The 14,511-nt window shown below is 38.7% G+C and overlaps 1 protein-coding gene across 1 annotated transcript in view; it reads right to left on the bottom strand.

The window, feature by feature from the left end:
• Ptpdc1 (protein tyrosine phosphatase domain containing 1) overlaps positions 1–14,511 on the bottom strand; it is an 81,193-nt gene that overhangs the window by 29,241 nt on the left and 37,441 nt on the right. The window contains exon 2 of the mRNA XM_074052527.1: positions 6,041–6,128. Coding sequence (XP_073908628.1) covers positions 6,041–6,122 — 82 coding nt within the window. The 5' untranslated portion in view covers positions 6,123–6,128. The remainder of the gene's footprint in view (positions 1–6,040; positions 6,129–14,511) is intronic.

Here is a 14,511-nt window from a genome sequence, read left to right as displayed (position 1 = left end):
TACCCATGAGGAGAGAAGAAGGAGGAGGAGGAGGTGAGACAGTTGGCACTGCACTTCCCACCTCCTCTTCCCTTGAGCTCCGTGGGGCCCAGCAGGGAGATGGGTTTCAACCACAACGAGCAGCAACCAAGTGGTACAAGTGGTGTGAGTTGCTCTTTACTGCCTCCTTCTCAGATGGCAATGGGCCCATAGCATCACCTGCTTTTGTTTCTTCATGGAGCTGACTTGACACCCTACTCAAAGGCCACATGACTGTGCAGGCAGTGTCCCACTTTCAGCAGGAAGGTGTTAACAGAGCTGCGGGGAGAGATGAAACTCCACCTCAGCCACGTGCAATGAGGCAGTGTAAATAAGCCCTCGGCTTTTGTTGGCAGGGTGTCAGCAAGGGTGAGTGGGAAGCTGAGTCACTCTCACCTGGGTCCTGAGCCATACTTCAATAGAGAGAATGTCTGCTAAGTGAGAAAAAAAATCAGGCCCAAAATGTCCAGAATACAGTTGGAAGTCATTTGTCACATCAATAACTAGGAAAATCACAACTTGAGTGAGAAAAAAACCATCAACAGATACATGATGTGTTGAAATTATTCAATGAGGACTTTAATTATAATGTACCTTGGCATTACTTTTTAAAAGAACTGGAATCTCAGAGAGAATGTTCTCTGACCATAATGGAGTCAAACTAGAAAAGTGGTAACAGAAAGACAATAGGAATAATATCCAAAGACTTGGAAATTGAACACCAAACTTATAAATAATTCGTGTTTTAAAGAGGAACTCTCAAAGGAAATTACAAAACACACAAAGCTGAATCAAAATGAAACTACAGCACATCATAACACATGGAACACTGTTAAAGCAGATCTGTATGGGAAATTACTACCACTTATAACTTATTTTGGAGACAGAAGGTCTCAAGTCAATAATTGAAACTCTAACCCAAGTCAAATAGAGCAAATGAACACAAAGCAAGCATTGGAAGGCTAAACATAAGAGCATAAATCAGGGAAATTAAGATCAGGAAAACAATAGGGAAAGTCAGTTAAACAAAAAGCGGGATCTATGAAAAAAATTAGTGAAATTGGTACACATCCAGTGAGTGAGAGAGAGAGAGAAGACACAAAGCACCAGTATATGGAATGAAGCACAGGCTATCATCACAGATCTCCCATCCATTTAAAGGACAGTAAGAAGTAATACAAACAACTTTATGCCAATACATTTGAAAACTTAGAAGAACTGGATCAATTCCTTAAACACTGTAAACTACCAAAATGTAAATGAAATGACCTGAAAAGGCCAATAAAAATGAAAGAAATTGAATTCATATACAAAAATCTCCAGGTTTATATGTCTGCCCTGGAGAAAACCATCCAAGGTTTAAGGAAGGAAGAGCACCAATCTTATACAACACCTTCCAGAAAACAGAAGAGAAGGGAGCATTTCCCAACCCCCTTTATAAGGCTAGGATTACTCTTAGACCAAAAGGAAAAACAGTACAAAAATAGAAAGCTATGGTCCAATATCTCTCCTGAACTTGGGCAAAAAGGAAATCCTCAACAAAATATTAGCAAATCAAATCCAGCAATGCATAAGAAGAATTATACACCATTATCAAAAGGGACTCACTGCAGGTATGTAAAGCTGTTTCAACATCCAAGAATCAATCACTATAACCCACCATGTCAACAGGCTAAAGAAGAAAAATCATATAATTGCATCAATTGACACAGAAAAACTATGTGACAAAATTCAACACCCACTCATAATTTAAAAAAAAAAAATCTCTTAACTAGTTAGGAATGGAGGAGAATTAATTCAACTTGCTATAGAGCATCTACAGAAAACTTATTGCTACTATCATACAGGAAGGTAAAATATTGCATGCTTTCCCACTAACATCAGGAAGAAGTCAATGATGTCTCTTTTCTGTTCTAGTGTTCTGCTGACTAGAAGTTTTAGGTCAAACAATAAGCAAGGAAAAGAAATAATGGCATACAGATTGGTAGGGAAGAAATAAAACTGTCCTTATTTCCAAACAGTAATGTTGTTGAAATTGTGATTTTATAAGGAATCTCCAGAAACTCCCAGCACTTTTAGGTGGGCTCAGGGTATAGGTGTAGGGCACAAGGACGACGCACAAAAATCAGCTGTATTTCTATATACAAACAAAAAATTCTGTGAAAACTGTAATTAAAAACATTGACACCAATCATTCTGAAGAAAATGAAATACTAAAGTATAAAAATTTAAAAACTTAAACATAGATTATATGTTGAATTTTAAAATTCTAGTTAAAAAAAGATCTAAATAAATGGAGAGACATATTGGGTTCATGGATTGGAAGTCGACATAGTAGAGATGGCAATCTTCTCAAGTTGATTTTAGGTTTATTTCTCAATAAAATTTCAGCAAGGTTTTTTATTGACATAGACAACAAGCTTATTCTAAAATTTATAGACAAAGTCAGAGATCCTAGCTAAAACAATCTTGAAAAATGAGTTGGAAGAATCACTCTATAGTCATCCCAAAAGGGGGGGATAGGTGGAGGGTTAGACATATAGATCAATGAAACAGAAAAGAGAACCTACAAACACACCCGCGCAACTTCAGGACACTGGGATAGAGAAACAATTCTTAAGACTTGACACCAAAAGTATAATTTGCAAAAGGAAAACCGGTCTTTAAGAAAATTAATTTTTTTCTCATAAAAGGATCATATGAAGAACATGGAAAGAAGCTACAGACAGGGCAAATATATTTGCAAAGCACATGTCAGAGAAAGAACTAACGTCTACACTAAATAAAGAACTCTTAACACCCAACAGTTAAAAAAAATCCAACAATCCAATATGAAAGTGGACAAAAGGCATGCATAGACAGTTAATAAGAGCACACACAGATGACTGATAAACACATAAAAAGATAGTTATCACTAGCCAAGATGAATGAGCTCCCTTCCATTCTTAAATAGTGGGTCAAAGTTTGGATGTAACTTGCATTAGGGAAATGTAAATTAAAACCACAAAGAGGGAGTGGAGATGTAGCTCCACGGGAGACTGCTGGTATAACATGCACGAATCCCTGGGCTTGATCCCCAGCTGAAAAAAACAAAACAAACCAACAAACACAAACCCACAAAGAGGTGTCAGTCTACCCTGCTAAAATGGCTAAAATAAATAATCACAATGCCTAATACTGGCAAGAATCAGGGAACTTAATCACTTATACACTGCTGGTAAGAATGTAAAATAGGAAAACCGCTCTGGAAAATGGAAAAACGGTTTGGTAGTTTCATCTAAAATTAAAATGCAACTATCATATGACTTAGGAAGTACATTCTTGAACATTTATCCCAGAGTAATAAAATTCATCTTAACATAAAAACTTGTACATGAATGTTCAGAGTATTTTCATTAATAATAGCCCCAAACTGGAAACAACCCAGACAGACATGCCCTTGATGAGTGAAATGCATAAACACATTGTGATATGTCTCAGCAACCTAAAGGAATATACTGCCAGGTGCTTGTGGCTCATGCCTGTAATCCTAGCTACTTAGGAGGCAGAGATCAGGAGGATGGTGGTTCGAAGCCAGCCTGGGAAAACAGTTTGTGAAACCCTATCTTGAAAATACCCAAAATTTTAAAAAAAGTGGCAGGGGGAGCTGGCTGGTGGAGTGGGTCAAAGTGTAGGCCCTGAGTTCAAGCCCTAGTACTGCAAAAAAAGAAAAGGAATATACTACTGATGCACACACCAACTGGGATGAAACCGGAGGGAAGTGAGCTGAGGGAAATAAAAGCCAATCCTAAGGGGTTAGGTAATGTGTGATTTCATCCACATAACCTTCCTGAAATGACAAACTGATAGAGCTTGGGAACACTAGCAGCGGGCAGGGAACAGAGCCACGTGCAAGTCAGCTTGTTGACGGAAATGCTCTGCACCCTGACTGTAACAATGTCAAAATCACGGCTGTAATAATATTAAGAAAGTTAATACAAAGTAAAAATAGTTTCCAGAATTTTTCTAATTAAACATTAGCTGCATTTATTCACTGAGGGAAATTTTAATTAAAAATATTTGTTGAGCTAGGCACACTGGCTTATGCCTGAAATCCCAGCTGTTTACAAGGCTGAGATCGGGAGGATTGCAGTTTGAGGGTGCTCTGGGCAAAAGGTTAACAAGACCCTCTCTCAACCAATTAGCTGGGTGAGATGGCGTATGTCTGTCCTCCCAGCTACACGGGAGGATACCAGTTCAAGGTCAGCCCCAGGCAAAAATGTGAGACTTTCCTTAAAAACTGAAACAGAAAAAACAGGGCAGGGGAATGGCTCAAGTGGAGAGCACTTGATTAGCAAGTGTGAGGCCCAAGTTTAAACCTCAGTACTGCCAAAAAGATTTGTTTTGAAAGGTTAGAAACAATGAGCTTATCTAGTGAATCACAATAGAGGTAGTACAACATTCCTGGAATATTTGGAAATGTGTAGAGAGTTTTGTTGTTGCTGTTGTCACTGGAACCTGGGGACACTACTGGAGTTAGTAGGTGGGAAAAGGAATGCTAAATGTTATCCACTCACTGCTCAGGGCTGTCCTGTGCAATGAAGAGCTGCCCCATCCTAAAAGTCCACAGAACCTCTATTGAGAAATACCAGCTAAGAGTAACATTCCAATGGAAGAAGGAAGAGGGGAAAAGGTTTGATGACTATTAGATTTGCTGACTTGTTACTTAGGAGAAAAAATATCCTGTAAGGGAAGCAGAAAGTAGACACCATTATTGCGGTAAATATGGCACATGAGAGCTGTCCACAAATGGTAGTTACCAGTAGTGTTAGCGCCTCCAGAGTTAGACATAGCACAGATGAAGGAAGATCTACAAGGATTTGGAATTTAGTCGAGATCAGAAACACTGGTTTTCTTGACGGAAAACAGTGCCCCCTGGTGGAGTGGCCAGATTCCAATAAGAACACAACTTTAAGAACTGATTGTTCCTAACAACAGCTTTGGTTAGACTCTTCCTCTACTCTTGCATCATCTAATCCATATTTTGGGAAGAAATCCTGCAAAGTTCCTTATTCAGCAGGACTAAAGTGACCTTGGGCAAAGCCTTGAGTGGGGAGTTAAAAAATACAGTACAGAGCATTGTCAAAAGAAATTATTCACATCTCTTCTGGTGATGACAGACAGCAAGGCCAGTGTTATGGTGTGGATTTTAAATGCGCCGCCCCTCCCCGCCCCAACAGAACCATATACTAAAGGTGCTAGTGGGAATGATGGAACCTTTAAAAGGTTCGGCCCAGTGAAAGGAATTTAGGTCACTGGGGGTGTACCCTTTATGGTATGTGGGACCCTAGTCCCTTTCTCTGTTTCCTGGTCACTATGAGGTGAGCACTTTCCTCTGCCACGTGCTTCTGCCATACTGTTCTGCCTCACTATAGGCCCAACAGCTGTCCATGGATCAAAGCCTTGGAGACCATCAACGAAAATAAACTTTTCCTCCTTATAAGCTTATTTTTCTCAGGTATTTTGAAAGTTGACTAACATAGCCAATAAGGGCAAAGTGTGATGACAGCAAACAAGTCATAGCATACTTTTTGCATGGGTGTCATAGAAAAAGCCAAACAGCGTGGGAAGGGAACAGAGGAGAGAAAAACAAAACACTGGGAGAAGAAGGGCTTGAGTGCTTCTGGATGTGCTTTGTAAGTGACACTTGCAAGTAACTGAGGAGAAAGAAATGAGAGGTTGATTTGCGAGTAGGAGTTTGATGATAGGAACAAACGCATAATCTCGGTCTAAAACAATAATGCAGGAGGCAAACACTGTTTACAACATCCCTTCTTAAAAGGCCAAGATCATTATTCAGGGCTTTGAAAAGGAATTCTAATAGGTCAAAATGGCAAGACAGAAATAAACAAAAGGCCTTAAATAATACCTGGAGCTGGGATTGTCAAATGCAGAACAGAGCCTTTTCTTTCACATCCATTCAGTTACTTTTATTAAATACTGGTTTTCACAAAGGGAGAAAAAGTATTTTAATAGATTTTACCTTCCATGTTTGCAGCATATCCACTGCTATTCACCAAAGTGGAATATGGTTGTTCTTTCTGAGGCAAGACTCCTGCAGCCATGGTAGTCTGTTGGGGAAAAAAAGGTTATTTAAAAAAAAAAAAAAAAAACAAACTGGCCCAGGTGATATTCATTTATTAATCACCCATAATATACTAGGCACCTGCTGTCAATATGGTAGTCAGTAGCTAAGTGGCTACTGATACCACTTCTTTTCTGTTTATTTTCTTTCTTTTTCTTGTTGGCAGGGCCTCACAAATGATAGGTAAGCGTTCTACCACTGAGTCACATCAGCAGTTAGTCACTAATACCTGAAATGTCGCTAGTCCAGAATGGTACATACTGTAAGTATAAAAAATATAAGTTTTTGAAGTCTTAGTACAATAAAATCTAAAATACCTCAGTAATAATTTTTTGCTTATGAGAGTGGGTATAAGGCTTCATGGAGAAAAGAGCATTTGAACTAGGCTCAGGAAGTGATAATTATTGTGAACAAGAGGGTATCCTGGGCAGAACCTCTTATTGTACAAAATAGAGATGTACCAGGTGATATTTACTGCATTTATAGACGTCATCTGTAGCTGAAAGTCTTTGTCTAGCTTTATGCTAAATTATATGACTGACTGCCAGGGTGCTCAAGTAGCACAGCTTCCATGAGGAAAGCTAAGGAAGTCTCTTTGGTTTTGTTTTCTGACACTGAGTATTGCTATATAGCCCAGGCTGGCCTCAAACTCACAGTCCTCTTGCCTCAGTTTCCTTAGTGCTGGGACTGCAGATGTGTGTAATCATGCCCAGATGTAAATTTTTGTATGTCAAAAAGAAAAAACCCACAAAAATTTTTGCCTTTCTTAAGTTCTTACTAAGTGTCAGATGTTAACATTGACACCTTTTCCCTAACAAATATACGAAGCAGCTTTTACTCCCTATTTCAGAGTTGTAAAAACCATTTCAGGGGGTTAACATACACATGGCAGGCAATCCTAACTTTTCAGATTTGGGTTCAATTTTTTTGACTACTTCCCAATTGCAAATGAAAGAAACTAATAAAGGTGATCTCAACATTTCTGAGCTTCTAGGAAAACAGGCGTGTGCTCCAACCTAGTAGTCAGATTAACTGTACCTCAATTTAAATGTTGATGAAAACAAAGAACTATCAGCTGTTAATTTTTGTATTTTATTATTTTTATAAAATAATGAGCTTCATTGTGACATTTCCATACATGTATATAATGTATTTTGATACCTCCGTTACCTTCTTTTATCACTCCTCTCCCTTATAACTTCCTCCCATTCCCTCACAGTCCTCCTTTTACTTTCATGTCTTTTATCAGTTATGGAACTTTATATAAAATTATTTTCATAAAATGCAAGCATATAGTCTAGACAGAAAAGTTTTACCATGCTACATGAGAAAGTAATACACAATTCTAGCTAATTTTGTTTTTCTGTTAATAAGAAATTAACTTGTTCAAAGAATCCTAGCTGAGGTATATAGCTCAGCAGTAGAGCACTTGCCTAGCATACAGGCCCCTAGGTTTGACCCCAAGCACCTTAAAATTAAATAAATTAAATGAAACAAACCCCGATGTTGGCACTGTCCAGAAATTTCTAACAGGTTTACTTGTAACTGTTATGAAGTTGAACAGTTGAGACTTGTCCATGGAAACATTTTGACTTCTACTTGCTTTGTGTACCTGCATTTATATTAAAAATTCACATACAGATGTAAACGTGAAAACTGCCAATACCTGATTTCTGTACCCTGTTTTCCATTCACAATCATATATTTAGGTACCTTTTGATCTCGTGGGGGGCAGGGAGCAGAGAACTAACATCCAGAACTACCATTAACAGGATGAAGAGAACTTTTTTTTATTTTGAGAATGGAGTGTTTCCCACTCCAGTGGATTCTTAAGCACGCTCTGCACATATGTGCCGTGCTAGCTGGATGTCTTTGACAGGCAAAATTGCTACATGGGCAGAACGGATGCACACAGGATGGTGTCTTCAAAAGGCCTTCTACATAGGCCTCACTTGCCTCCTGCAAAGCATCAACAGCTGCATCTGTTTTGAAGTCCTGAGCAATTGTTTGTAGCAGATACTAGACAGGGAGTTGGTGAATCACAAAATCAGTGGGCCTCTGAGATTGTGTAATTTCACAAGGTGCCACAGTAGCAGGCTTGTAACAAGGAGGTTTCTTCACCATGGAGTTGCTTCCTGTGTGCTGGTCAATTTCCGGGCAATCATCTTTGTAGAAGCCACAATATAGACTTCCTTATCTACCCAAGGGTAGGAAACAGTGATCATTTTTATCTCTTTCTTGCCTGAAAACTGGGGTCTGGGAGTCCACCGGCAATAATTAAGTGGTCCATGAAGTTCTTGACCAAGGTCTAGGGTCTACGGAAGGCTTAGTTATTTTTTGTTGAAAACTCATGTTTGTTATTTGCGCATCAATGACCAAGTACTATAATCAGCTTATGTAATGGTATGAGTTTTTAAAAGGCTCTAAAAGCCTATTGAAATTTCCTGCACCAGTAAATTAGCCATAGTGATTCAACTCAGCCCTAATTAATATTTTTCCTTAGAGCATTCATACTTATGAGAAAATATCAGAAATTTCAGTGATACTTTAACAATCAAATTTGTTAAAATTTTACTTCTAAAATCAATTTTTAAATGCTCAAAAGGTAGAAAATCTGAAGTTCTATTTGATGAAACTGTGTCCCTTCAAAAGAAATACAGAAATTAAAACCATAGGGGTGGTCTAAAATGAGATAAAAAGGGAAAATGCTTCCTGAAATTTAAATAATATCCCAAATTGGATTTCATACTAACTAATGCAAATTTTTATAATCTGCTTAACATTTCAAATGAATGTTACATAAAAGCACGAAGTGAATGGATTACTGGAACACATTGTTTCAGGATGCTCATTAGGGAAAACGTCATTTGAAAGGATATCCATCAAGAGAAGACCGGGGAGGGCTGGGAACACGGCTCAGTAGTACAGTGCTTGCCTGGCATGTGCAAGGCCCTGGGCTTGATCCCTAGCACCGTGAAAAAATTTAAATTAAAAAAATTAGACTTACAGGATACATTACCACATCAGTTTTCATAAATCCGGATTATTTTCTTAAAGCATATCTTGATAAGAAAAATAATTATAACCATGTTGAAATCGTGGAATTCTGGCACACTCAGGATTCTAAGCCCTGGGTTTTGCAGATGAGAGTTACGAACTATGTGGCAGAGGAGGTTCCTGACGCTCCTGAAGTGCCCCCAGCTTTTGAGTGAGAGCACACTGGTAACAAGATAGGGCCAGGCATTATTACTTTCTTGGTGAAGCTTCACCTCATTCTACCCTTTGCTCTTCGGCTATAATGGAATGAAACATGTCTACCTAACTGTCTCCTGTGTAGTCATGCTGTTTGCTTGAGCTGACCTTGAATTTTAGATCCTTCTTGCCCACCACCAGGCATGTGCCACCACACTCAGTTTTATGTTATCATAAAAAAGAAGAAATGGGTTCATTTATCCTATCTCCCCCATGCCAAGCCACTGCCCATTTAACATATCACAATATGGTTGTCTTTGTAATTTTGAATAATATCCTTTAACCATCTCTTATTCTATGGTCTTTAAATAGCATCTTGATTCTATGTAAAACAAATAAATTAATTTACCTGTCCATTCCCTCTCCCCTGTTTACTATTATATTAAGATGTTTAATAGTTAAGTCTCAGTTAATGTCATTTTCTTATGCTTTGTTTATAGGTTTATTCTGAAATATGAGACAAAATACAACATAACTGTATACTCTGAACACACATGTAATCTATACACATAAACTGCACTTGACTCATACAGGAAAAAAAGTATGTGTCATCTTTTATCACCAAACCTGTACTGCTCAAAGTAAAATATTGCAGGCATCAGCATCGGATGGGTTTTCTCTCATTCCCTCTGTTGTTTACAAGGATATACTATTCCAAGTTTGAACAGTACATTCTCGCTGTGTTTTAGATGCCTTTTTCTTCCTGACAAAAGCAAATAAATCTTCATCACAACTCTCTGATCATCCAACATCTTAATCATACCATCTACCTGTTTTTGAGGATATTTTTCCTGAGATCTTTGTATTCCTCCTGTAACAAAGCCTACTACAAAGTGGGTTAGCCTGGGGTTTTTTTTAAAACACCTCCCCCAGTTGCAGCTATTGTTTCTTGGGTTTCACTTTGAGTTGTTTCATCCTCCAGTAATTTTTTTCATAAAGGGTAAACGTTCTAAGTCTTTTCATTCTGAAAATTTCTTTGTATTATCCATATATTTGGCTGATAACTTAGCCGCTTACAGAATTCTTGAAAAGCTACTTCAGAAAACTATGCCTTGTCAGAATTTTGACAGTACTGTGCTACTGTGTCCCAGCAAATGATACTGCTGCTGAGAAGTCTGATGGCAATCTGAGATTTATGACAGGTAAACTGTGCGATCTTTCTCTGGTGTTCTGAGATTGTGCAAGGGTGCACACTGGGAGCAGGCCTTCTTCGTTCATCTGAGTAGTTCCCGATGGAACCTTTCAATATACAGGTTTCCTCCTACAGCTAAAATCAAGCGTGTCATGTACCAGGATTTATAGTGAGTGCTCTACTTTACAAAGTCCACGTCCTTCCCATAGACTTACTCTGAGAGGTAGGCACTATTGTTACCTCCATTTTCTCAGCTAGGAAACCTTGTCTAGGCCATGTGATCTACCCTGCAAAGCTGATGCTCCTAACACCAATCCACTGCGCCCCCCCAGAGAGATCCAACCAATTTACAGAAATCATCAAAAGGTGAGTGTTTTCTCTTCCCCTCAGTAATGTCGGATATTTAAATCTTAGCAGAATCATCTCATTATTGTTTTATTTCACTTGGTAAAGTAGTGTATTTTCCAGAGAATTTTTCTCAAGAATTTCCTATAAATGAAGCATTGCTTCAAAGTTTTGCCCTTTTTCCTAGTAGAACTGTTGCCCCTTTCTTTTCTCACTTATGCCAATTCTGATATCGTCATAGAATTGACATCATGTATGTCAATTCTTTGTCTTATAAACAAATCTTTTACAAATTACTTTAGTAACAGGTTATTTTTTTGGCAGTACTAGGGTTTTGAACTCAGGGCCTCATGTTGGTAGGCAGGTGCTCTACCACTTCTTTTTTGTGATGGGATTTTTTGAGATAGGGTCTTGCAAACTATTTGCCTGGTCTGGCTTCGAACCTTGATCCTCCTGATGTCTGCCTCCGGAGTAGCTAGGATTACAGGCATGAGCCACCATCGCCTGGCTTACTTTATTATGTCTTAATTATGGGAATGGTATTTCATCTAGTAACCCTACTTCTTCATATAGTTCAAATTGTGCAGTTTTTCCTTTACCTTTTCTGGCTCTAGTGCCTTCTCTGGTGAGAAACGCCTAGTTTAGTTCAAGATGTGTATCTCAAGCTAATGTTCACTATTTTGGGATGACAGTGTTACGTCTTTTTACAGCTTAACAATAATATTGCCAAAACATAACAGTCAATCTATAGAATGAAAGATGGTCCACTTTCAAAGAATTTAAAAATAAAGCAAAAAAATTATTTGCAAAGTATCTATAGTTGGAAATCTTCAATACTTTTTTTTAAACTAACCAACTTGAACACATGCTTTTTATGAAAAAGTAATTCATCTGCCCTGGAAAAACAGCGGAGGAAGCTGGGGGTGTAGCTCAGGGGTACAGCACTTGCCAGCATGCTCGCGGCCCTAGGTTTAATCTTTAGTACTGCAAAAAAGAAAAAAAACCAAAAAAAACCAGTGGAGGTTTTCTTTAATGGTCTAATAACCTGAGTTAAATTACCAATTTTCAAAGGTCTGATATATATAATAAAATGTAAGTTTAAGAAATAGGGAAAATTGCAAAACCGTTTAAGGTCTTAGTTGTATCAGAAAATCAGCTCACCTTGTATTTGCACAGCCCTTACAGTGCTCCGTGCAGATTCCTGTTCTGCTTGTGGTTGCCAATCTGCCTCGATCTGGGAGTCCAGCTGCCTCAGTTTCACTGCTCTACAAATTCAACAGCCTTTCTCTTTGTCTAAATAGCTGTAACACTTTATTCCTGGTTTTTTTTAATAGTTTAATTTTATTTTTGATTCAGTATACATTAATACAAAGGGGCTTCATTGTGGTGATTCCACACATCAGTACAGTGTACTCTGAACAAGTTCACCTCCTCCATTATATTGTTATATTCCTATGCCTCCCCTCCCCTTTCTCCAAAAAGGGGAGCATTTGGTGGGTTTCGTTATGCTGTCTTCATATATATGTGCACCTATATGTGTGCGTGTGTGTGGGATACTTCAATCCTCTTCACTCTTCAGTATCCTTTCCTTTTCCTAACCCCTTCCAGCCTACCTTCCTAAAGGAGGTCCCCATCACTTACTTAATAGATCTCAACTACTGACTTCTTTTTTGCCTTAGAGGAGTTATTCAAAATCAGTTGGATCCTTTCTAGGCTTGCTTTTAAAGTTTTGCTGGGACTGCTTCTGAACACCCTTCACTTTTGGCTAATTTAAACCTACTGCTAAGGCCACATCTTTCTAAGGATTCCACCTTCTGCAAGGTAATTCCCCACTTGGGCTGGGAGCATGGACAACTGCCAGGCTGCTGAGAGCCCAGGGAATGGTTCTGTTTACTCATTTCCTGACCTTAGGTAGTCTGTGTTGAGGCTCAGTACTCCACTAAACACCTTAGGTCAGCAAAGCATCTCTGCATCTCTGGGAAGGTTTGGGCTGGTCCCCCTCCCTGAGCTAGAGTCTGGCAACAGCCCTCAGGGAAACAGACAGCTGGTGCAATCCCAAACTCACTGTGTTTACTTACTTCTCTTCTTAAGACTGAAGCCCTGAGCTGCCTGCTTTCCAGTTCCAGAAGTCATTTTTCATGTATGTTGTCCAATTTTCTAGCCAAGCTGGGGCAGTCTGTCTGCTCTCTCTTATTTCATCTTGGTTGGCAGGGGAAATCTTCCCAGTCATCTTGGAATAACTCAAATCCAGGGGAACTCTGAAATGGTGCCATTATATGCTGCCTTTGCATAAAATGTCAATTTATAATACAACTGCACATAACCACCGATCAAACATTACAGCTTAAGTATATTAAAGTACAGGGTAGGAAGTTCTGTGTTTAAATCTTGACTCTATTCATTGTCAGCCATATGACCCATTTCGAGCTTTGATTTCTTCTATAAAGTGAGGATTACAATATCTACTTTCCTGGGTCATAAGAATGAAAAAGATTCTGTGCATGTGTGTTGTGTGTGCATTTCTAGCACAATACCTGGCATGAGGTATTCAGTACATGCTTGTTATCTGAACTTTCATCCTTTCTAGTCCATTCACTTCATTTTGCATCTATTTCATAAGAATTTGTAAAGGATTCTATTCATTACCTGTCTAAATGTCCTGCTAGTAGACACTAATGGCTGAGCTTACAAGAAGATTTATGGAAACATTACCCATTCACAACTGAGTTATTTCATATGCCTGGCCACAGAATAAGGAGGAAAGTTTGAATAGTAATCATGACATTTCACTACACAATTACACATTATGTAATTTCCTCATACAATGACAAGCATTTTGCTTACTCTATCCTACAGTTTGCTTTTATCCCTAAAGGCCCCTAAAATGACTCAACTGTTGTCACACACTCACTAATTACCTACTAGTTAAAACTTAAGTGCAGCAGTGAACTATTACTCATCCTGTTAAGAATAGTCACGAAGTAAGAGTTGGACACATAAAAAAAATGTACTACTTCATAAAAAAGTCATTTTACATAGAGACTGGGTTCTGAGATGGACGGAATAATTCTTAGATCACTACCTTCCTTTTTATTTTCCAGATACCAGGTGTTCTGCCAGAACCTCCATGAATAATTTTTGGAGAGAATTCAAGGGGCACTGTGTGAAGCAAGTGTCCAGAAGTCAGACGTGGCACAATCCTTCCCAGATGCTCTAGCACCAGCACTCAGCCCGGGAATGCTTGTGTAAATGCAGATTCCTTGGCCCCACTCTCAACACATCTGGGTTCTGGAGCAACATAAGAGTGGTCCTTTATCAACTTACACTCTAGATCATTCTGATGTAGGAGGTCTGGTGCCCACGTTAAGGCAATACTGTTGATATCAGAGTCTGGAAAGCAATCATGGGAGCCCAAGTACATAGTGAACTCCTGAAAGCCATATAAGTACTTTATGCTCATTCATAACACGTTGATAACCACATCACATAAGCCCATCCATGCCAGACAGTGTCCAAGTGCCTTACAGATCTTACCTCAGTGAATCCTCACTCACCACATCCAATTAGCGAGGTACCACTGTAACTCCCATTTTTTAAAAGTGACTTTATTTTTACAGCAGTTTTAGCAAAACTGAGTGGA

This window comes from Castor canadensis, chromosome 13 (genome assembly GCF_047511655.1).
Source record: "Castor canadensis chromosome 13, mCasCan1.hap1v2, whole genome shotgun sequence".
In the NCBI taxonomy this organism is placed as follows: domain Eukaryota; kingdom Metazoa; phylum Chordata; class Mammalia; order Rodentia; family Castoridae; genus Castor; species Castor canadensis.
This window is presented reverse-complemented; position numbering and strand designations above follow the sequence as displayed.